Source organism: Entelurus aequoreus, linkage group LG11 (genome assembly GCF_033978785.1).
Source record: "Entelurus aequoreus isolate RoL-2023_Sb linkage group LG11, RoL_Eaeq_v1.1, whole genome shotgun sequence".
Taxonomy (NCBI): Eukaryota; Metazoa; Chordata; class Actinopteri; order Syngnathiformes; family Syngnathidae; genus Entelurus; species Entelurus aequoreus.
Genome location: NC_084741.1, coordinates 66,641,103 through 66,665,543, shown reverse-complemented (window position 1 = coordinate 66,665,543; position 24,441 = coordinate 66,641,103). Strand labels below are relative to the sequence as shown.

At 38.5% G+C, this 24,441-nt stretch overlaps 1 protein-coding gene across 3 annotated transcripts in view; it reads right to left on the bottom strand.

The window, feature by feature from the left end:
• Nucleotides 1-1,914: 1,914 nt before the first annotated feature.
• Nucleotides 1,915-24,441, bottom strand: part of cops7a (COP9 constitutive photomorphogenic homolog subunit 7A) — a 31,817-nt gene continuing 9,290 nt past the window's right edge. The window contains exons 2-8 of one of the 3 annotated variants that reach the window (XM_062063846.1): nucleotides 14,424-14,546; nucleotides 12,141-12,216; nucleotides 5,670-5,758; nucleotides 5,012-5,250; nucleotides 4,822-4,927; nucleotides 3,029-3,198; nucleotides 1,915-2,314 (exon numbers count right to left, since the gene is read on the bottom strand). In XM_062063846.1, coding sequence (XP_061919830.1) covers nucleotides 2,275-2,314; nucleotides 3,029-3,198; nucleotides 4,822-4,927; nucleotides 5,012-5,250; nucleotides 5,670-5,758; nucleotides 12,141-12,216; nucleotides 14,424-14,546 — 843 coding nt within the window. In that variant the 3' untranslated portion in view covers nucleotides 1,915-2,274. The other 2 variants (XM_062063848.1, XM_062063847.1) reach the window with 2 other exon arrangements.

Sequence of the window (24,441 nt, the reverse complement as noted above, 5' to 3'; positions counted from 1 at the left end):
CCAAATTCTTCAGGACAAGCTAAAATCATCAGTTGGGTCTTGGGCGCAGTTGGGTGTTCCAACAGGAAAATTACCCCAAACACACGTCAAAAGTGGTAAAGGAATGGCTAAATCAGGCTAGAATGAAGGTTTTAGAATGGCCTTCCCAAAGTCCTGACTTAAACGTGTGGACAATGCTGAAGAAACAAGTCCATGTCAGAAAACCAACAAATTTAGCTGAGCTGCACCAATTTTGTCAAGACTAGTGGTCAAAAATTCAACCAGAAGCTTGTGGATGGCTACCAAAAGCGCCTTATTGCAGTGAAACTTGCCAAGGGACATGTAACCAAATATTAACATTGCTGTATGTATACTTTTAACCCAGCAGATTTGCTCACATTTTCAGTAGACCCATAATAAATTCATAAAAGAACCAAACTTAATGAATGTTTTTTGTGACCAACAAGTATGTGCTCCAATCACTCTATCACAAAAAAATAAGAGTTGTAGAAATGATTGGAAACTCAAGACAGCCATGACATTATGTTCTTTACAAGTGTATGTAAACTTTTGACCATGACTGTAGATTGTTACTGCCCAGTGCTGGTTATTTGCCTGTCAGTTGGCAACACAACTCGGTTGCGGCCACTCCTCCCATGAGACGAGAATCATATTTCCATACCTTAATATTTTCGGTTGCAGACTCGGCACCGACTCAAGCACTTGGCGGCCAAAGAGGCAGATTAGTAGTAGACTGCCTGGCACAAGACGCTGTAATTGGTGGCTGTCCGGTGTTTGACAACGAACCTTCACTTCCTTGTCAATTTTTTAAATATTTCCACAATTCCCATGAGTGGAGCAGCCTCGTGCTGCACAACGGGGCATTTTTACACCCCGGAAAACTAACGAGGCTTTTTTCTTTTCGTTAACATTTTGTGGTGGTGTCACTATGACGGATTGTAACCCAAACTCCCTGACAACCCAAGAGTCCTGCTGGACGACATGCTGACAGCTCAGGCTTCGTTGCCTCGCGCTCTCAATTCTCAATCTGTGGACCCGGGTTCGATCCATGAAGAGTGAGAAGGTGGCGGACCTAGGCGGGTTACCAACATGTGGAGTAGGAGTTAATCCTACTCAGTGGCCTAGTGGTTAAAGTGTCCGCCCTGAGATCGGTAGGTTGTGAGTTCAAACCCCGGCCGAGTCATACCAAAGACCATAAAAATGGGACCAATTACCTCCCCGCTTGGCACTCAGCATCAAGGGTTGGAATCAGCAAAAATGATTCCCGGGCGCGGCACCGCTGCTGCCCACTGCTCCCCTCACCTCCCAGGGGTTGGAACAAGGGGATGGGTCAAATGCAGAGGACAAATTTCACCACACCTAGTGTGTGTGTGACAATCATTGGTACTTTAACTAATTCCTTTAGAACGCCCCCGCCCACCCAAATATCCAGTAAAGACCAAAATTAGGTAATCAGTTTTTCTCAGTTTGCCACATTTTTCTTCCATTGTTCTTTACCATCAATTCACACACAATGTGTGTTGATTTTTATAAAAACACAACGTATTTTCTTAAGTTTGGGTCCTCAGGACTTCCTTGAACTGCTTTCTTCATTTGCTGACTGAGCTGAGGCCTTATGGGTGTCTTCGATACAGTGGGATCTTTAGGGTGTTCAGCATTGAGGGTTCTCGCTGTAGAAGCTCAGGGCCAAACCAGAAGAATGCTCTTTGCATGTTGCACACGGGGGAAGCCTGGGTTCTGTGATGCACGAGTATCTTCAGGGACACGCTCTAATTAACGGCTTGACCTCCTCACGGTAGCCCCCTTCTGTGAGTTAACATTTAGCAGGGCGCTCTCCGGAGATGCACTCACAAGTGCATTTATTAAAAGACGAGACAGTGATATTAATGATAATGAGATCCTGTCAGCGTTAGGTGCTAGTTTATTTTTCTTTTATTTGCCAACATTTTCCATTCAAGATCTGATACATTTCTCTACTCTGGGGAAGGAAAAATCCAAAAGGATCACGTTTAAAGCAATAAAAAGCACACACACATCAAAATGCATCAGATAAGCTCCTGCTTATGGGCAGAGGCAACCGGCGGTCCCTTCTTGTTCAATCGCTTAAGAGCAGCAGGACGGGACGTCGCTATGCCCGCGTCTGCAAATCCATCAAGGTGAGATTAGGTGACTTAAAAAAAAAACGTGCCTGGGGAAAGGGTGTCCCTCAGTTGAACGCTTTTGTCCCACAACAAATCCAGTGAGTGTCGCTCAGTGCTGCTGATTCTCACGTCTTCAGTTGGACTTGGACCAGATCTTTCCGCTGCCTCGCAGCCTGGCGAGTAGAGAATGATGTCATCGGTTATTTGTAAAACAAATAATGGGGAGGAGGGGAAGGCTGGATGCTGATTTGGTGATATGGACAAGGACTCGCTCACATAGTCACATCCTTTCCGCAGCTTTTTAAAGATGGGTGTCAGAACTCTTTAATTCCAGGATTGAGGTTAAGCTATCATTAATTGGGATTTCAAAAACATCTTCTTCCAAGTCCGTACAAGAGGGGGTTCAGACAAAATGTGGCCATAAAATCAGGGCTTTGTCCTGTCGGGCAGGAAACAATGTGGACGGAGAGGATTGCTTGATGCGTGCAGGGTGGTTCAGGTGGCATTTGACAATCCATGGACAGATGTGCAGTTGGAAGCCGGTAATGGGGGCGGACCACAACAACCCTGACAGCCACTTACAGCAGCAGCTGGCTTTTTAGTGTTCATTGGAAAAAAAAGTGTGCACCCACAGAATTAACTTTGCTCTCTGCGAGAACATTGGACTAATGGCTTTCATTTAACGTTGAAGGAGACACTTAGCGGTGTTGTCGTTACTCGGCCAATGCATACTTATAAAGACACACTTATAAGCGCGCCACGGGAAACTACTTAAATAACTTCAGCCTACCTTTTAATGACAATTCTTGTCCTGACTTGTAAAATGTCAGAAAAAAAGTTTTAAAAAGCTCCAATCAAGCTTAAAAAAAAAAAAAAGTAAGACTCACCCTTTCACTTTAGAACTTTTTTTGCCCGGCTGTCGCGGTTCCTGAGAGGAGGCGGGATCCCGCGGTTCGGCTGGCTGGTCCGCATCCTGATTGGATGCTGCGCCGGCGGGGGCAGGGCCTGAAGATGGTGAGGCGGCACTGGCTTTCAGTGTTTTCTGTAAGTTTGACACCTGTGGGAGGGGTTCAGGTCATGAGTTTATTATTTTTTAAAACAATCTGCAGTTAAATTGTGACTAATCGTGGTGAAGGCACAGTAAAAGGTCTCCTATTACACAAAATGTACCTTTTAATGATGTTTTAAGGTAATATTTGTCCCTGGAGTCTGTTAATGAGCACTTAAAGTGGAAAAAATCTATCATCCTCAAACTCTAATGGTCTTACTAATGGTCTATTGGTCACTTTTGAAGTTCAGGGTTTTTAGAACGAAACTTCCTCCTTGCTACTTCCCACACCCAGTGTATACGACCGTCTTTTCACGGGTGAGATTTGTAAAAAATAAATACAAATAAGTAGGCTTTGCTACACAACCTAAAACAACGCTCTGCCAAGGTGAAAAGGAGCTTTAAGTTTGATCATTTTATTATTCTGGAGAATAATAAAACTTAGCATGATGTTGCTTTCTTTGCTTTATAGCAGAGCTAGGCTAGTGTTAGTAAGTTGTGTGTTCACTTCCTACTCCTGAATGTTACAGGGTTGTTATTGATAAATGACACCTATTGTTGCAGCGTTACAGTGCATATGTAACTTAACAAGTGGCTGACAATAGCACATGAACGAGACAGGCATGAACAAACCAATTAGCATTAAAGCTACATACCTACAACACAGCATTTTCCCAGTAAAGCTTACTAAAAGCACTTTTACACTGTACATTCCAGAATCAAGGCTGGATTTGCAAATATGGAAAATAGTGTATGAGAGCCTTTTTAACCTCAGCGTAAACATTCTTGGCTTGTGGCAATAGTTTGTGGTGACCGTGACCTTTACCCAATAAGACACATCGGTTTATATTGTGTAAGTTGGTAACAGATGGGAAGAAATTTCACTGAGGCGCTCCTGAAAGATGACTTTCATAAGAGAGAAACAATCAACCAGCAAACATAAAAACTGGATTTACAACAACTACCGTATTTTTCGGACTATAAGTCGCAGTTTTTTCATAGTTTGGCCGGGGGTGCAACTTATACTCAGGAGCGACTTATGTGTGGAATTATTAACACATTACCGTAAAATATCAAATAATATTATTTAGCTCATTCACGTAAGAGACTAGACGTATAAGATTTCATCGGATTTAGCGATCAGGAGTGACAGATTGTTTGGTAAACCTATAGCATGTTCTATATGTTATAGTTATTTGAATGACTCTTACCATAATATGTTACGTTAACATACCAGGCACGTTCTCAGTTGGTTATTTATGCGTCATATAACGTACACTTATTCAGCCTGTTGTTCACTATTCTTTATTTATTTATTTTAAATTGCCTTTCAAATGTCTATTCTTGGTGTTGGCTTTTATCAAATACATTTCCCCAAAAAATGCGACTTATACTCCAGTGCGACTTATGTTTTTTTCCTTCTTTATTATGCATTTTCGGCCAGTGCGACTTATACTCCGGAGCGACTTATACTCCGAAAAATATGGTAAGTAAAAATAGTATTCAGTTGGGATTTTCTTCTTCTGCTTCTTAAATATCACAAGTAGCCTGCGGGATGAATGAAGGCTGTTGAATAACTCATATTGCCTGTAATCATAAAGGAAAAAAAGGACTCAAGCCTTCATCACTGACCTCGGTTTCCACTTGAACTTTGACTTTCAGCTGGCTCTCTCTGTACTGGTTTGCCCGAGAGACTTGCTCTTCGATGCCGCACAGCACCGCCTCGCAGCCTGTGCACCTGTGAGCAGGAGGGGGGAGACCGCTGTGAGGGTAACGGCTAAACCAGAAGCGTGCATGGCGACAAGAGGTGGCGATTACTGACCACTCCTGCAGCGTGTTAACGATGTTAGGGAGCTCGTTGGGGCCGAGGTCGCGACCCACGCTGCAGTCCACCTCCACCTGCTGGTTCCGCTGGTCCAGCTTGCCCTGGATGATGTCGCAGTAGACGGCCTCAATGAGCAGGTCCTCTAATTCGCGCACGTTCTTCAGCTCCAGCTGCTGCAGCAACAGCGAGTACGGCAGACACTGAGGGGGCAACAAACACTCACCTTTATCCTGACCCTAGAAGCCGTGGAGTTGTCGGTTACTTTTGTGGAAAATAAAACTGTAATATTACATGTTAGGCTTGCTCAGTAGCTTAAATGTTGCTGGCAGATGAGAGGCATTTAACAATGCACCGGGCAATTAGAGACTTCAGGCTTGTGACAATAAAAAGCAGCAATGCATGACGCAAGAGACAAAGGGAACAACCTCAGCAGGAAGCTAAGAAGGACACAGGTGGTGTCAGTTAGTCATTGAATATGAGCAGAGAAAGGGAAGTGGAAAGGTGCAAATAAGACACGCTTTCATCACCTTCGTCATGCAGTTTGACTGAAAATAATATGTCATGTACTACGGAGCGTGCGTCTGACAAAGAACGAGACAATAGAGCCAAATACATCATGACACACCGCAGTGTGAAAAAAAAGAAGAAGCGGTACCTTGAGGTTGGAAGCCAAGCTGATGATGGACAGATGGCGAAGTTTGTTTCTCTGGGCGGGGGTCAACTCTGGGAGAGAGGCCTCTCTCTCTAAACAGCATGGAATACAAGTAGAAACATTAGTCAGTCAAAAATCCAATCAAAGGGCTGTCTCCAAAAATATATCTTTACAAAGAGTTTTGATTGACACTACCAGACAAGTATTATGCAATTGCCACACTTGTGTAAATGTCCATGGCCCATTTGCAAAAAGAGACTAAAAAAAACATGAAAGGAAAACAAATAGGTTTAGAACTACAAACTATTTTCTTCCGGCGCTTTCTTTTGTAAGGTTGTGTGTGTGTGTATATGTAAGGTTGTGTGAGTGTGTGTGTGTACGTGTATATGTATATAAACAGGCCAAAAGTTTTGGACATACCTTCTCATTCACAACACAACTGATGGTCCCAAACCCATTCATAAAGCAAGAAATTCCACTTAGCAACCCTAGCTTCGATTTTTAAGTTAATAATTTTCAATGGAAAACAGTAGTTTTTACCACTGGATTATCAAAAACCGTACTCATTACGGGGAAACCTTAGTTGTTTGCAGGTATGGCAAAGAGACGGATAAAGATTTTAACACACATCGTAGGTCGGGAAAAACTAAGAAAAACGGAAAATATTTTTTTATAATTTTTACAGAGACAAAAAAGACGGATTTTCGACTACAAAAGCAAATCATTCTCTAATTTCTGTCGTGAAAAAACTGTTGACATCAACAGCTGTGGCTGTAGACAACCTACTTGTGTAGATTTTGTTAACTCCACAAGATCGCAGAAGCTGTATTTGAATGAGGCGTGAATTGAACTACACTACGTTATGATTATGCACTAGAGATGTCCGATAATATCGGCATGCCGATATAATCGGCCGATAAATGCTTTAAAATGTAATATCGGAAATTATCGGTATCGGTTTTTTTATTATCGGTATCCTTTTTTAAAAAAAAATTTTATTAAATCAACATAAAAAACACAAGATACACTTACAATTAGTGCACCAACCCAAAAAACCTCCCTCCCCCATTCACACAAAAGGGTTGTTTCTTTCTGCTATTAATATTCTGGTTCCTACATTATATATCAATATATAACAATACAGTCTGCAAGGGATACAGTCCGTAAGCACACATGATTGTGCGTGCTGCTGGTCCACTAATAGTACTAACCTTTAACAGTTAATTTTACTAATTTTCATTCATTACTAGTTTCTATGTAACTGTTTTTATATTGTTTTACTTTTTTTTTTATTCAAGAAAATGTTTTTAATTTATTTATCTTATTTTATTGTATTATTTTTTATCTTATCTTCACCATACCTGGTTGTCCAAATTAGGCATAATAATGTGTTAATTCCACGACTGTATATATCGGTATCGGTTGATATCGGTATCGGTAATTAAAGAGTTGGACAAGATCGGAATATCGGATATCGGCAAAAAGCCATTATCGGACATCCCTATTATGCACCATAAAGATCGGACTGAAACTGTTATTTTTGTCTTGTAATGTGACTGCTGATATGATGTAAACTCGCTATGAAGAAAGGATATCAGTCGTAACTCGGGAGGAGAGAAGTACTTTTGTTTACGAATCAAGTGCGCTAAAAAAAACAAGCACACACTTCCGGCCTTCAAAGAAAATCACTGTGCATTAATCCTGTCTGTGTTGACTCATTATTTTAGTCTTAGTTATCGTCAACAACCTATTTACCCCTGATGAAAAGCGACAACGAATTTAAAGAAATGCACGTTGACTAAGACGATAACAAAATTAACTGACATTTTAGTCAACGAATAAAAACAACACAAAATGTCACTTGACAGAAACAAAATCCAATTAAATTTAATTTTGTCTTGTAGATGGAATATAACAAATCACATGTCTTTAACAGCGTACATATGAAATACTGTAGGGGCCGAAAGAGTTTCGAAGGAGAGCCAATCAGATGCTTTTCCTTGTGAGATAAGAAAGTTTGATTTCTCACAGCCAAAACAAAAATGTCTTAATATGTGTACACTTGGAAAAAAGTGAAATGGACACATTTCATTTTCACTACTGTATTGCCATCAGCATTAAAGAGTCCTTGTCGTTTATACCAGGGGTCCCAAAACGTTTTGACTCGCGGGCCGCAATGGGTTGAAACAATTTGGCCGAGCACGCGGCGCGAGCGCGATGATGTCACGTTATCCATGGTAAAATGCATTTTTTAGACAATACAATTTGCCTGAGCGGCTAAGAGTAACAAGCGGTAGAAAATGGATTAGAAAGGACAGATTCTTAAAAATAATAATTAAAAAAAACAACAAAAAAAAACAATTTTTTATTTTTTTTTACCTCTGACTTCCCGCTGGCCGGATTTTGGACGCTAGCGGATCGTACCCCCGGGCCGTATTTTGGGGACCCCTAGTTTATACTTTATATTTAAGTCCATTAAATTTACTGTAGCTTTAGCCGACTACATTTTAGGTTATAAACCACTACTTTTTTCCTACACTTTGGACTCTGCGGCTTACAAAACGGTGCGGCTACTTTATGGATTTTTTTCCGCTATTGGCCATAATGTTTTTTTTTCCAAATAGTTTTCATTAAACCTAAGCAGAGGACTGAAATTGTGTGTTATTGTTTGTGGTATGGCGCCATCTTTTGGACGAGTTCGCTCACAGCAGCTATTGCGGGTTGAAAATGTACTTCCTGTTTTTATGCTTTAAACTGGAAGTAAAACTGTCCATAGCGTTTCTGCTCGAAAAGATTCTTCATTCATCGCTCCGAGCAACGTTTGTAAGTTTCACAATTTAACCAAAACAATTCATACTTACTAAACCGTCCCTTGTATGATGTAGGTAGGAGTCTTTTTATGCATATTTGTACATGCTATTGTAATGTAATGAGGCTAGTGTCGTTAGCATTAGCTAATATGATAACACGTCTACGAGTGCCTGTGTTAGTATTGATAACTGACAATGGCATTTTTATTTATTTTTTTCAGTTCCTTAAATTCCTCAGTAAATTCACCAAAATGTCACAGTAGAGTTATTGAGTCCGTTTAGCTGATTGGAGACATAGCTTACGCAGCTAGTGGGTCCACGACGATGACCTATGTTGTGTTTGATTAGCCGTTCTACTGCCGTGTTACAGTACCGTTTGGAAACAATTAAGGTATGTAAATAAACTTTTACAAAATATTTATGTGTAAATAACTAATTTCACAAAATAAATATCTTCGGCTTGTAGTCCGATGGTGCGCTCTATAGCCCGAAAAATACGGTAATCTATTTAGAACCTTATGAATAAAAATCTCATTGATTTGGAATATTGGCCATGATATACAGGCCAGGTCAATACCATTCCAAATCTTGAGGTGATGATTACACGTCTCCCAAATCAAACTGATTCTCGCAACATATTATTTGTTGTTGTTATTATTACCGTATTTTTCGAACTATAAGTCGCAGTTTTTTTCATAGTTTGGCTGGGTGTGCGACTTATACTCAGGAGCGACTTATGTGTGAAATTATTAACACATTACCGTAAAATATTAAATAATATTATTTAGCTCATTCTCGTAAGAGACTAGACGTAAAAGATTTCATCGGATTTAGCGATTAGGAGTGACAGATTGTTTGGTAAACGTATAGCATGTTAAATATGTTATAGTTATTTGAATGACTCTTACCATAATATGCTATGTTAACACACCAGGCACATTCTCAGTTGGTTATTTATGCGTCATATAACGTACACTTATTCAGCCTGTTGTTCACTATTCTTTATTTATTTTAAATTGCCTTTCAAATGTCTATTCTTGGTGTTGGGTTTTATCAAATAAATTTCCCCAAAAAATGCGACTTATACTCCAGTGCGACTTATATGTTTTTCCTTCTTTATTATGCATTTTCGGCCGGTGCGACTTATAGTCCGGAGCGACTTATAGTCAGAAAAATACGGTATATATTATTATTATATTGTTAAGTTTATGTCAAACATGCATACCGTAACAATATGATACATTACATATTCCCATTTTCTCATTACAACATTTCCAAAAAGGAGGAGTATCTTATAATTAATCCTACCCGTTTTCCACTTCAAAGCAATTACAAACACATTTGTTCACTTCCTGTTCTCAATTTGTAAAACAATTGAATCCATTCATCCATGTGCTACCGCATGTTCACTGATTAATAAATACAAAAGTTATCATAAATAGTTGGGTTAGTTAAAATGAATAAGATTATCTAATTTTCAGTAAGGTTCAAGATGTTTATCAGGACTCTTCTTCTTTGTACTTTGTAAACACATTACGTTTGAACAGTTTCTTAAGCATATTTGGTATATGAATTATAATAAATTGTTTTCCAAACGGGCTACAGGTTAAAAAAGCTTATTTTGCTACAGACGTATGATGTATATGTGCAAAGTGTAAGCATAAAGATGGCCTAAAAAGCATCTTTTTAACAAGTTTTCCTTGAAAAGTCTTAATTCAGAATCGTAATAAGAATCGCGATTCAGATGTCAATAAAAAAAATTCAACACCACAGGTATTTGAAGTACTGTGAGTTGTCAGTATCTAGCGCTTTAAGTATCTCTGCATGCGCTTTAAAATGTTGGTTGCACTCCACTGGTGTGAAACTCATGCATGTTACGCCGTACTGTGTATAATTAACTCATTCATGGCATTAATTTGCTGGATAAGCAGTTTGCTCCTTACTAGTATTACAACATTGGCTCGGTTGCTGCGTGGTGCAATATACAATTCATCAAAATGGCAATCTATTGGAATATTTAACCTTCTATTACAACAATGTGGTAAGTAGTGTATTGTTTTAGTAAGAAAGACATGGACAGTCAGCACTTCAAGCATTGCTATTGTGATGGGAAAATTAATACTTCACAGGCATAACTTTAATCAGGTCACATCGTGTCTTATAAGCCAGTGGTCCTCAACCTTTTTGTAACTGCGGACCGGTCAACGCTTGAAAATTTGTCCCACGGACTGGGGAGGTTTTGTTTTTTTTTGTCATAAAAAAATACAATCATGTGTGCTTACGGACTGTATCCCTGCAGACTGTATTGATATATATTGATATATAATGTAGGAACCAGAATATTAATAACAGAAACAAACAACCCTTTTGTGTGAATGAGTGTGAATGAGTGTAAATGGGGGAGGGAGGTTTTTTGGGTTGGTGCACTAATTGTAAGTGTATCTTGTGTTTTTTATGTTGATTTAATAAAAATTTAAAAAACATTTTTTTTCTTGTGCGGCTCGGTACCAATCGATCCATGGACCGATTGGCCCGGTGGTTTGGAACCACTGTTATAAGCCATATGTATTATTCTTATAAGTATTGGTAGGGTTTAATTCTTATACCTCAACATGTGGATTACAGGTAACTTCTTCAATTTTATAATATAATTTTATAATGTTTGTGCCACTCTACAAACAACAGTAGGTCCTCTTAGCAGTTAAGGTAAACAAAAGTCTCAGCTACAATGAGAGAATTTATGGTATTTAACATTTTTATTGGTACTTTCTGCAGTTGAGTGAATAACACACCTACAGCCACTAACAATATCACGAAATACGGTACTTGCCATATGTAATTATATAATCAACATACCGTATTTTTCGGAATATAAGTCGCACCGGCCGAAAATGCATAATAAAGAAGGAAAAAAACATATATAAGTCGCACTGGAGTATAAGTCGCATTTTTGGGGGAAATTTATTTGATAAAACCCAACACCAAGAATAGACATTTGAAAGGCAATTTAATATAAATAAAGAATAGTGAACAACAGGCTGAATAAGTGTACTTTATATGAGGCATAAATAACCAACTGAGAACGTGCCTGGTATGTTAATGTAACATATTATGGTAAGAGTCATTCAAATAACTATAACATATAGAACATGCTATACGTTTACCAAACAATCTGTCACTCTTTATTGCTAAATCCCATGAAATCTTATACGTCTAGTCTCTTACGTGAATGAGCTAAATAATATTATTTGATATTCTACGGTAATGTGTTAATAATTTCACACATAAGTCGCTCCTGAGTATAAGTCGCACCATCGGCCAAACTATGAAAAACACTGCGACTTATAGTCCGAAAAATACGGTATGTTAGAATAATTAAATGACTACCCACTAATAACGGGGGCATCTTGATTGTTCACCGGATACCAAAACAGTCATAAATATTTGTGTCTTCTTTCCTAACGCTGTTGTGACACAGAAGGTAATGAGTCAGTCAGAAGAATTGCAGCAATTTGCTTGTGAAGCACCAGCCCGCAGCGCCTTTGGAGACCATGTTTATTTAATACTTCCGAGTCAAGGCACCTGTCTCGCAGCAACAAAATACAGCTTGTAATAATAAAGGAGTTGTTGTGAGGGGGAATGACTTATTTACACCGCCCCTTACCTTTGTAGTCACAGTAGGTTCCATAGGCGAAGAGGTTGAGGAGCTGGTACATGGGTGCGTGAGGGCTGTTCTCCAGCTAAAGGGGAAGTAACATACGCAATGACAGATGCTTATGAGTGGCAGAAGGAAGCAGGCTGCAAGTGGAGCAGCATCAGTGTATGATAATTAGTCTCCAAATAATCCATTTAGACTTTTTTGTCTTCATTAAACACTGCTCCTACGTCTAAGGAAACAAATGCTGTGCAATGAAACACCAAATAAGAACTAAGTTGTCCTTCACACATTTAAAGTGACTCGTGGCTGAGCATGTGAGAATGAGGAGCAGCTCTTCGGTGACTAATCACATGGACCAACCAATCACACACAAGGACGCTTAGCATCCTGCACTATTCGGCCCTCAATTTGTTTTGCCTGACGATTTACTCAACTGTCTACACAATTTAATGCATTTAGAAAGAGTAGAAATTACCCGGGAATTAACTGAGATGGGATTTGAAATAAATTCCGCTCAGAGTAAACATGCATATTAGCAAATTAGACGCTCCAGTGCACAAGATGAATATGCATATTAGAGCAAAGTGTCTCTACAGGCCCAACAGCATTTAACTTCCCAAATATTTCTGACTAAGCCGGTTCACATACATCATGTACACTTCATTAGGTACACCCACGCAACCCAATGAGATCCAGTGTTATTAGGCCTGTGCGATATATCGATTTTATTGATAAATTCAAGTTTTTTGGGGTTGCAGACGATTTACAAAATATATATATACATATATCTTTACCCCGTCTTGCTCCGGCATACACTTGCCTCCCATACATCCAGGGCGAACATTTAAAACATGGCTAATACTAACGCTAGCGAGAGCGAAATGTTTGCTCTAAAGAAAAGAAAAGTGTTGTCAGTACTTTGGTTTTGCGGCAACAGGCGTGGAACAAATGACTGCACGGTGCAAAGTTTGTATAAAAAGGGCAGCAGCACAAACTTATTTCAGTATCTGAAAACCAAAGCCTCCAGTCGGGTGCAGGAAATGTAACTCTGAGCCGAATAAGACCGCAACTTAATGCATCTTACTGTGGTGAAATCATCTACACCAGGTACGTATGATGATACCATGTATGAGAAAGCACAATGCACAGAGCGATCACTAAAGCAGTCACTCTGCACACACCGCCAAGATTTTTAAATGAAAAAGCCGGCCTTTATCCATTTACTAAAACTCTTATATAGTCTTCTCAATGTTTTACTTGATTATTTATTTGCATACAATATATAATACTACATTTTTATTTACAGAAGTGTTTTATTGAAGTTTTATATGCTCACATTATTTATCTCAATGTTGTAGATTATTATTAATTTGCATACAATGTGCAATGGTAAATTTATCTTCAAGACAGAAGTATTGCCTCCCAGAGGAATCTCTTAATTTAGTTATTTGAATTTTTTTTTTTTTTTTTAAAAATACAAATGTTCATCTGGTCTAAAAAGAACAACAAATTAAATAAAATTAGATTTTTGCTAATAGTAAAGTGCAGTGTATGCAGTGTCATTTCAAACTACTAGTTTTTGATCAAATAAAACAAAAACGTGTTTTGAAATATCTCTGTAATTTTTATTTAATGGTTTCTTTAAAAAGTAGGTTAAAAAAAAGTCAAATTTTTTGTGAAAAAATATCAGATTTTATTTTTAGGCCATATGGCCCAGGTCCAAATGATATATTGACAATTCCTGCCTTAAAGGAGACCTATCATTCAAAACTTGTTTTCCTTATTGGTACCTGTTTTTGTGTATTTGGGATCTGCATAAGTCCCACAAATTTGAAATCAAACAATGGAGGCATGGCAGAGATATTTCAAAAACAATCTTGCCTTCCTTCATACTTCTTCCAAATACAGTAACTGGGGCGTCTGACAATAATGGTGGACCCGCGCAAAGCTCTTCGGGTAAATCTCTACAATGTACGGTGATATCTGCTGACGTCACACTTGGGAAAAAAGTCACAAATTGGGCAAATTCTAAACGGATTGATTGGAGGAAGTATGAAGGAAGGCAAGATTAATTTATAAACATCTCTGCCATGCCTCCATTGTTTGATTTAAAAATTTTCTGGATTTTCGCAAATCCCAAATACACAGAAAGAGGTAATAATAGGTTTTAAAAGTTGGTTTTGCATAATAGGTCCCTATTTAAGAAAGGTACAGTATTAGAATGGAATGGCGGCAGCAGATACTGTGTACGTTATGTAAATAAAAAGGCAGGCTATGCAAGAGTTTTACCTCTCTGACGTTGGGCAGCTCCAGGATGTCGGAGAAAACGTAGAGACCAGGCGTCTCCAGCAGAGAGCTGACAGCCTGGGCCAGTGCAGGGCCGGACAGAGACAGGAGCTGCTCCACCTCCATCTGAAATAATGTACAGGACACAGAGGTGGAGGGTTAATTGCAACACTCAAACAACAGCTGTGGTATATGACTGTTCTAATCTCGAGCAATATCACTGTTCTAATCTATGCCACACTGTGTTATGATGACAGAAAACACCATTGGAGGGACAACGTTGCACATAAACGTACTTTTAAAAAGGGACTTCCTACACTCTTTTCATGCCCTTCAAAGGGAGATCCAGTCTCTTGTGGTGCAATGAAAGGACATCCAATTGAACACGAGCCTACGGCCTCATTTGATGTGTAAATGCACACAGTGGAACATCTGATTTGGGGGATTTGTCAACAAATCTTTCCATTTCAAACATTCTGAATATCTGTCCCAGGGTCAAAATGTGGCCAAAATAGAACATTTATTACAGGTGAATTTGTTAACTACTGGTCACATTTACAAATCATTTTTCAAAGTTTGGTGAAGATAGCGTAACGCAAAAGGTGAGCTGCATCTAATGATTAATGTTATAACTGCCAGTGTAAAAACAACAAAACCCTGTACCTTAACTTTGATAATAAGATGACATGTGCATTGTCAATGTCACAGTTTTTATAAGACTTCTACAGAACATTTTGGTCAAATTTCGAATTTTAGAAGTTTAGGGGTATTTAATTTGAGAGCAAGGGTTTCCGAAGTGCAGCCCGGGGGTCATAATTCAGCCAACAGCTATTTTTTTTTATTGGCCCTCGACATGTTCTGAAAATTAAATACAATCCTTATTAATGAGGTGTATAAGACTAACAGTGATTTGATTTGTCGCCTATAAGTTACACAATACATAAGGTAATGTTTTATTTCAAATAGCTTAGCAAATACTGATGCACACTGAATTGGTTTTAGCATCTTAAATGTTCAAAATGAATCAAAGAAAGAGGGAAGAGGCCATGCTAATCGCTAGCTAGCTTGAAAATAAAGAAGCAATACAGAGGAGTAATAAGTGCTTAGTACACTTTAACAGAAGTCCAGCTGGAACCGCGGTACAGCAGAGATTGGGATGGGCAATATGGCTTACAATATATCACAATATACAGTACAGTATATTGCAGCCTCCTGCAATAATATATGTCAGCATATATTATTTAGTATATATATGAGGGACAAGCAGTAGAAAATGGATAGATGAATGGATGATGATAGAACCATTTCAAAACGGGCTACAAAGGCTCCTAATTTGGCTGCTGACGTATGCAGCAACATAATGTGTGATTTGAATTCCATTTGTATTATTTTGTTCAAACTATTATTAATCTACTACCTAATTTGCTGTTCGTGTCTGGTAACTTTCTGTTGTAACATGGTTCTATTTACGCTTCTGTGAAAATGTAATAAGCATTTATTATTCTGTTATTTCAATACTTTACATTAGTTTTGGGCGGTACTACAAATTTGGGTACCGATCCAATACCAAGTAATTACAGGCTCAGTATTAGTCATACCAATGCTGATACTCTAACTTATTCTTAACATTTTCAAGACAATTACATTAATAATTTTTGATTAAAATTATAATCAGACAAAAACACAGGATGGCGGTGTAAAAGATAAAAGTCCGCTTACAGCAGAGCCAAAGGGAGCTCCTCTATGTTGCCCATAAAATCCAATAAATAAACCTTCAAAAACTTCCAACAATACTCAATTTACATTTCGTGGTTTGAATATTAACCAAATATTAGTGACATTGTTATTATAAGCGCTAATGCAGACAAACTATTTATAGCGGCGCTGTGATCATTTCCATATGTCCCTATGTTTACATCATCGAGTGGTATGCTGCTTTCTCGCTTCCTTGCTCCCGGAGTAGGTATTCCGACAAGTTGGTACACTTTGACAGCCATTTAAGACCCGAAACAGAAAACACAAAAAGACGCTTGTTCCCCAACCCCCCTGCTTCTTTGTGAGGATTATGAGACATTCTTCACCTAAATGGGAATATAGGAACACCCCAGCAGTCGGCATCCCAATGACAGCATGCGTTGTACAGTAAGTGATGTTTTACTATGTTTGTTGACTCTTATGAAAAAAAAAAAGCAAACGTGATGCGTTTTTAAGAGAATGTGCCGTGTATGCTTTAAATGATCAAAATCCAGTCCATTGTGTAAATTTTACATAAATATTGTCCAATGTGTATTTTACATAAATAAAATAGAATGTTTAGTGTTAATACATTTACACAATAAAACGCATGTAGAAATTAAACAACATCCACATCAAACATTGCACACAATATGACTCCTCACATTTAAACCTAGGGTGTAATGTTTTCACCCCCTACTGGTCAAATTTAGCATTACACGTATTAAACTAGCTGTGATCGCCAGACTTAGTCTCAAAAATAAAACCAACATGACCACGATTAAATCAAAAAGTCAGAAATGTCAATACAAAACAAACTAAATATGTACAAAATCTACTTACAAAGATTTGACCAAGTTTTGTGATGAAACTTACACATGAGGATGTCTACCATTGTTGCTGCCCTGTCTAGAACACTGTGTCTAGCGCTTAAAAAAGGTCCGACAGGAAACAATGCACTTGCTCGGGGCAGAACATTCATACTTTGTTGTCCAGTCGTTGTTAAAAGTCAGATTTTCGCAATTTTTTTGTGTTTTTTTTTCCGGGGTTGAATGACTGGTCTTTTTTTACTCACTCCAATGCTGCGTCATATGCCTCGTTGTTGGCGGGAGTACATACAAGAGCAAACCCTAGTTTTAATGGTTTCACAAAGCCTATTTGGGTGATGTTTGGCGGGCCAAATGAAAAGCTTTGGCGGGCCGGATGTGGTCCACAGGGCACTAGTAGAATCGACCTGCTATAAGCCATGATCATCAAAATTATACCAAATAAAGGCTTGACATATCTCACTTTGCATGTAATTAGTTAATATCACGTTACTCAATGTTACATTCTTGTGTAATTTCCACAGGTTTTATTTTGGTAAATTCTACAGAAAAATATTAATATCTTAAAATATATTCTTTTGAAAATGTAATTTTTTCTATACTACGTATGTGCCTTTGGAGGTGGTAGGAAGCCACAGTACGGCGAGAACATGCAATCTCACACAAAAACGAACCCAGGACTTTCTCATTGTGAGGCATGAGCAGTCACCACTGTGTTGCCCCATAAGTCATTCACCATTTTTTAAATTACCGTATTTTCCGAACTATAAGGCGCACTTAAAATCCTTTTTTTCTCCTTCAAAACTCGACAGTGCGCCTTATAACCTGCCTTATAATGTACGGAATAATTCTGGTTTTGTTTACTGACCTTGAAGCAATTTTATTTGGTACATGGTGTAATGATAAATGTTACTGGTAGATGGCAGTCAAACATAAGAGATACGTGTAGACTGCAATATGACGGCAATATGACTCAAGTAAACAACAACAACATTTTATATGTTTCATTGAAAATATACAACATTACACACGGCAATCAAATATCTATCAAAATGTTTTAGTACGACTTTGGTAAGATATGAAGCCGCACCGCTTGATGGATTGTCGGCGCATTAAACATACAAGTATTATTATGGTGTGTGTATAAGGTAAGACATATCTGCCGTTTTGTTTCGCAATATTATGCTTCTGGTACCTGCAGAGTAAAACAACTTGCACTGAGCTTAGTCTATAAAATCCGCTACACCTCCTTGATACCGAAGTACATGTCAAACTACTTCCTTAACGTAAATGACCGCCATAACTACAACACCAGGGGGAGTTCCACTAACCACGTTAAACTCAGATTCCGAACTAACAAAAGGTCTTAACTCATTCTCTTTCTATGCCACATCAATGTGGAATGCGCTCCCAACAGGTGTAAAAGAAAGGGCATCTCTATCCTCTTTGAAAACCGCAATAAAAGTACACCTCCAGGCAGCTTCAACCCTAAACTAGCACCCTCCCCGGATTGTTAATAATCAAATGTAAATAATCAAATGTAGATACTTTTTCTTATGCTTTCTGATCTCTCTCTCTCTCTATGTCCACTACTTGCTGTACATATCCTACCAAGTCAGACCTACACTGTTTCAATGTCCATTTCTCTGTTCTCAATTGTTGATGACTGAAGTGATGATAACAACCAAACCTAGCCCCCAACCCCCTCCACATCCCACACCCCGGATTGTAAATAATGTAAATAATTCAATGTATATACCCTGATAATTATCTTGTGTGATGACTGTATTATGATGATAGTATACAGTATATCTGATAGTATATATCTGTATCATGAATCAATTTAAGTGGACCCCGACTTAAACAAGTTGAAAAACTTATTCGGGTGTTACCATTTAGTGGTCAATTGTACGGGGTATGTACTTCACTGTGCAACCTACTAATAAAAGTCTCAATCAATCAATGCTGATCTGTATTTGGGATCTGCATAAGTCCTGAAAAATAGCGCATGTCTGCCTTTGCAGTCCGTGCCGACGCCGTAGTCGATAAGCTTCTTTTTCTGTATCTTCTTGTTATGGGACATTCGTCCTCCGCTGTTGCCATTTCTAATATGTATGGTGTATTTTTATTTTTTTTGTCATAAAGAAATAGAATCATGTGTGCTTACGGAGTGTATCCCTGCAGACTGTATATAATATATATAATTGATATAAAATGTATATATTGTGTTTTTATGTTGATTTAATAAAAATACAAATAAAAATACAATTTCTTTATTTTTATTTTTTTTATTGTGCGGCCCGGTACCAATCGGTTCACGGACCGGTGGTTGGGGACCACTGATATAGACCACAAGGAAGTGTTTTACATTTAGAAAAAATATAATAATTATAATACTCCTTTAATGCACCCTATAGTCCGGTACGCCTTATATATGAAAAAAGATTGAAAATAGGCCATTCATTGGCAGTGCGCCTTATAATCCGGTGCGCCCTTTGGTCCGGAAATTACGGTATATTAAAACATTGAGGAAAGGGGGCATTGGGTATTAGTTTTGATTATACATGATTTATGGATATAAAATCAAGTGTAAACACAGCATACGTTGTGAAAATCCAACTTCGGACAAACAAAGTAAACACCTAGTATGGTCGTTTCCTGGCTCAAAGAGGCACAAGAAATAACAACCCAAAAGTTATATGTAGGTATGAGTGAACTTGTCAAATTAAAAGCGAGAGAACAAAAGATCCCAGTGCACAGCTATTGACTTGGTTGTGCTATTTTAGGAGCTTCCTCCCACAGAACACATATCGGCCCACATGGGACACGTCGTCTACCGATACAGGATACAATTATTCAGCTTGCGTCAGACCACTTTCACGACTCCGGGCCATGTCTTAAAATTAATACCACAGAGAGAGGGCAAAACACTTTTGACTAGTTATTATTATTCATCGTGTGCTGACACTTATTAAAAGGAATTTGCATGTTATCAACTAATATTGGATGCCATCATTCTACAGCGTGCGTCTATCGTCACCATCGGGAGTGCCACTGGTTTAGAAAACATATTTCAGGTTAATGAGGTGGATAATTGAGTGGGTTGGTGTTGCAAACGAATAACCGGATTGCGGCTTGTTTTTTTTATAGGCCTGTGATAGATTGTAGAAATAAAATAGACAAAAAAAAGGCATTAAGTAATGGAAAAAAGCCGATACTAATTACTAACAATAACAAAATAAAATATTTGCCCATGATTAGGGCTGCAACTAACGATTAATTTGATAATCGATTAATCTGTCGATTATTACTTCGATTAATAATCAGATAAAAGAGACAAACTACATTTCTATCCTATCCAGTATTTTATTGAAAAAAAACAGCATACTGGCACCATACTTATTTTGATTATTGTTTCTCAGCTGTTTGTAAATGTTGCAGTTTATAAATAAAGGTTTATTAAAAAAATAATAATAATAATAATTAAATTACAAAAAAAAACAAAAAACCTCTGTGCATGCGCATAGCATAGATCCAACGAATCGATGACTAAATTAATCGGCAACTATTTTAATAATCGATTTTAATTGATTTAATCGATTAGTTGTTGCAGCCCTACCTATGATATGTATACTTTTTTAGCCTTTTTCTAATTACATTCACATACATCATGGCCAATTATTGGGGCGGTATAGCTCGGTTGGTAGAGCGGCCGTGCCAGCAACTTGAGGGTTGCAGGTTCGATCCCCGCTTCCGCCATCCTAGTCACTGCCGTTGTGTCCTTGGGCAAGACACTTTACCCACCTGCTCCCAGTGCCACCCACACTGGTTTGAATGTAACTTAGATATTGGGTTTCACTATGTAAAGCGCTTTGAGTCACTTGAGAAAAAGCGCTATATAAATGTAATTCACTTCACTTCACAATTATGCAAATTAGACAATGAGGTCATCTAGACACCCTCGAACAACACACCGGCCCATTTACATGACAATATGTAATTGTGGTAAACAGCAGAGGACATCATAAGATTGAAAACAAAAGTCTAGCATCCAGCAGCTGACAGTCAGGTCAGTAGATCACAGGGACACATACATCCCAAGTGACATAAAATTTCACGTCAGCAAACCATGGGGTTTTTGATAGGTTTGACAAGCGGGAAAAAAAGCAAGTGAGGAAAGAATTCTGCACACAGATGCATTAGATGTTAAATAATAGACCCTATTCTGGTTGATGCACTAGATATTATGATTTTTTTTCTATGTTTAAAACACTTCCTTGTGGTCCACATAACATGTAAGGGAGGTTCTTTGGTCAACATTTTGCACTGATAATGTTTTACAGACTGTTTTGTTGTCAGTCTTTAAGTGCCTTCTCCCCGCCATCTTTGTTGTAGTTTTTAGTGCTTCCATAGCGATCTACTGACAGATTAACTAGCTGGGACCCCCGCATCCCCAAAAGGGACAAGCGGTAGGAAATGGATGGATGGATATACGCTACTTTGTGTGAGAAATTGTAACAGTGGAGGATGCCTGTGCATGTACGAGACAATCTGCCCCACAACAAGAGAATAGATAAAAAATGAGTTTATTGAATACAGCGTCAGACCACGCAGAGCCCTTTGGTTAAATGTATACCATATACGTATGGCTAATCTGGTAACACCCATCCATCCATCCATCCATCCATTTTCTACAGCTTGTCCCTTTTGGAGTCGCGGGGTGCGCTGCAGCCTATCTCAGCTGGGTGCAAAAACGTGACAGGACGAGCAAATTCCAAACGGCTTATTTGGCGGAAGTATGAGGTAGGGCAAGATTATTTGATAAATATCATCACAATGCCTCCATGGTTTGATTTCAAATTTGTGGGACTTATGCAGATCCCAAATACACAACAGCAGGTACCAATAGGTAAAAAAAAGTTGATTTTGCATTACAGGGCCCCTTCAAATAATAAACCCTCGAGTCTCTAGACAGTTCATACTGCTCTCAGCACTACCTACAACAGCCATGTCAAAGTCAAGGCCCGCGAGCCAAATCCGGACCGTGAATGAATTGTCTATGGCTCCCGGGATGATATTTGATTAGTATTAGAACCGGCCCGCAGGCCACAGCCGCCTGCTACTGTTTTGCACGCACCATAGTGTTTGACGCTAGGAATTTTCAAAATGGGGTCCCAAGGACCCCATCAAGTCATAAAAATGGGGTCCCACAGTAAATTTTTGGGGTCCCACTTTTTTGTCACCCTTTTGAAAACAAATGATAAATGTATGCATTATTGTGTTATATCTCACATTCTATATTGTATTTTGGAAAAAGGTTGTCATAAACGTTAATTCATTTAAAAAAATAATACAAAAGGAAACACATTTCTACGCATGATAACTTATTAAGTTATAAACATTCATTTACTTTCTTCTTTACTTCATGGATCTAAACTTTACCGCTGCCAGTATTCTTTTCTATATTTGAATTGTAACATTTTCAGAATGTGTTTTTGTTCTTTTTTTGGTCAAAGTAAGACAAAGAAAACAATCTGAAGTTGTTTTTAGTTTTGATGCCATGATTTTAATAGTCCAGCCCGCATGTGCACAGATTTTCCTCCATGCGGCCCCTGAGCTAAATGGAGTTTGACACCCCTGACCTACAACGTAAACCATGCCATTTTTTTGTTTCTGCTTTACTATCACATTGTTTGATTTACCAATGGGCTTTGGGATGTGGGAAACAAATAATTGCCAAGAAACAATAAAGAGCTTAGAGTATTTTGGATACGGACTGGGGAAGCTGCAACACCAGAATTCTTCTGAGCAGCACTCGCTTAAATAAGAACAATAAAGATCACTACCAGCCATTTTACTGCAAGTGTTTAACTGAAATTAAATGCTGCTTCTCAAGTACGTATAACATGGTAGCTTGTGTAGGGTTCTGTTCAATGTAAACAAGAATTACAGACGTTCTGCTGATGAGGGAAAGTTTAATAAAGATTCTCCGATCGCTGCTAGACTTCTAACTCGGATTGAACACAGAAACGCTGTTCTGCAACGTTAATATTGGATGAGGCTTGATAGATTAATTGTTAATTAAATGTTGAAAATAAAAGTTTAAATTAGAAGTTATGAGCAAATTACAGGCGCATCACTAAATTATCAATTTATTTCGATAAATGTAAATGAGCAAAAACGACGTCAGATTCTCCTAAGCAGGGGTGTCAAAGTCATTTTAGCTTAAGGGCCGCATGAAGAAAAATCTACTCCCACGCCGGCCGGACTGGTAAAATCATTGCATTATAACTTCAAAATAAAGACAACTTCAGATTATTTTCTTTGTCTACATTCTGAAAATGTACATACTACAAATAATCCTCTTGGCAAAACACTTAACGTGAGTTGAAAACTCTGAGGAAAAAAAATTGGTGCAATTTCAAAAACACCATGAAGAACACAATGAACTTAAGACTGTCTCTGGGTTTATACAAAGCCAATAAAGTTTAAGCACTTCCTGTTCAGCATTCTAACATTAGCAGTTTATTAAAAATGCTTGGAAAAGCAACCGACCGTTTCCACAAATTCATTCGCAGACCGGATCTGGCCCACGGGCCTTGACTTTGACACCTAAGTCCTAAAGCATTGCTTTTCAATCATGTTATTGAACCTAACCACAAGGCCAGTTAGAGTGTTCTCCCTGAGATCGGTAGGTCGTGAGTTCAAACCCCCGGCCGAGTCGTACCAAAGACTATAAAAATGGGACCCATTACCTCCCTGCTTGGCACTCAGCATCAAGAGTTGGAATTGGGGGTTAAATCACCACAATGATTCCCGGGCGCAGCCACCGCTGCTGCTCACTGCTCCCCTCACCTCCCAGGGGGTGATCAAGGGTGATGGGTCAAATGCAGAGGTTAATTTCACCACACCTAGTTAGTGTGTGACTATCATTAGTACTTTACCTTTAACTTTATTTCCCAATAAATGTCAGGCATTCGTTTGCGGTTAATCAAAACTGTTGCTATTATTTAAGCATCAAAGGAAATATGTCTTGGCTCAAAAGTCGGTGTAATTCTTTGATCTATAACACTATCCAAGCCTTATATACCAAAAACATTTTCGGGATTGTGTTTAAATGTCTTTTATATTCAAATTCGTCATGTGAGTAAACACAAAAGCGTTACAATCTATCAGCACTTGTCTCGTTATTTACATGATTAAAGCACGGTGTGTCGTGCTAGATAGCATGTTAGCATCCACAGTGCTGTGAAACGCTAGGCCACAGTTCATCCTTATACTTCCCACAGACCGAAATTACAACAGAATGACACCATAGGTAAACTAAAACACGACATAAGCGTCAAAGTTGGCAGGAAATGAATACACATAAGGGTGTTGAGAGGAACTGTTACCTTGTTGTGTTGATTTCAAGAAGATTAGCCCTCCGGTCGTCAGTGCGTTCACTTCCGCCCAGCTCA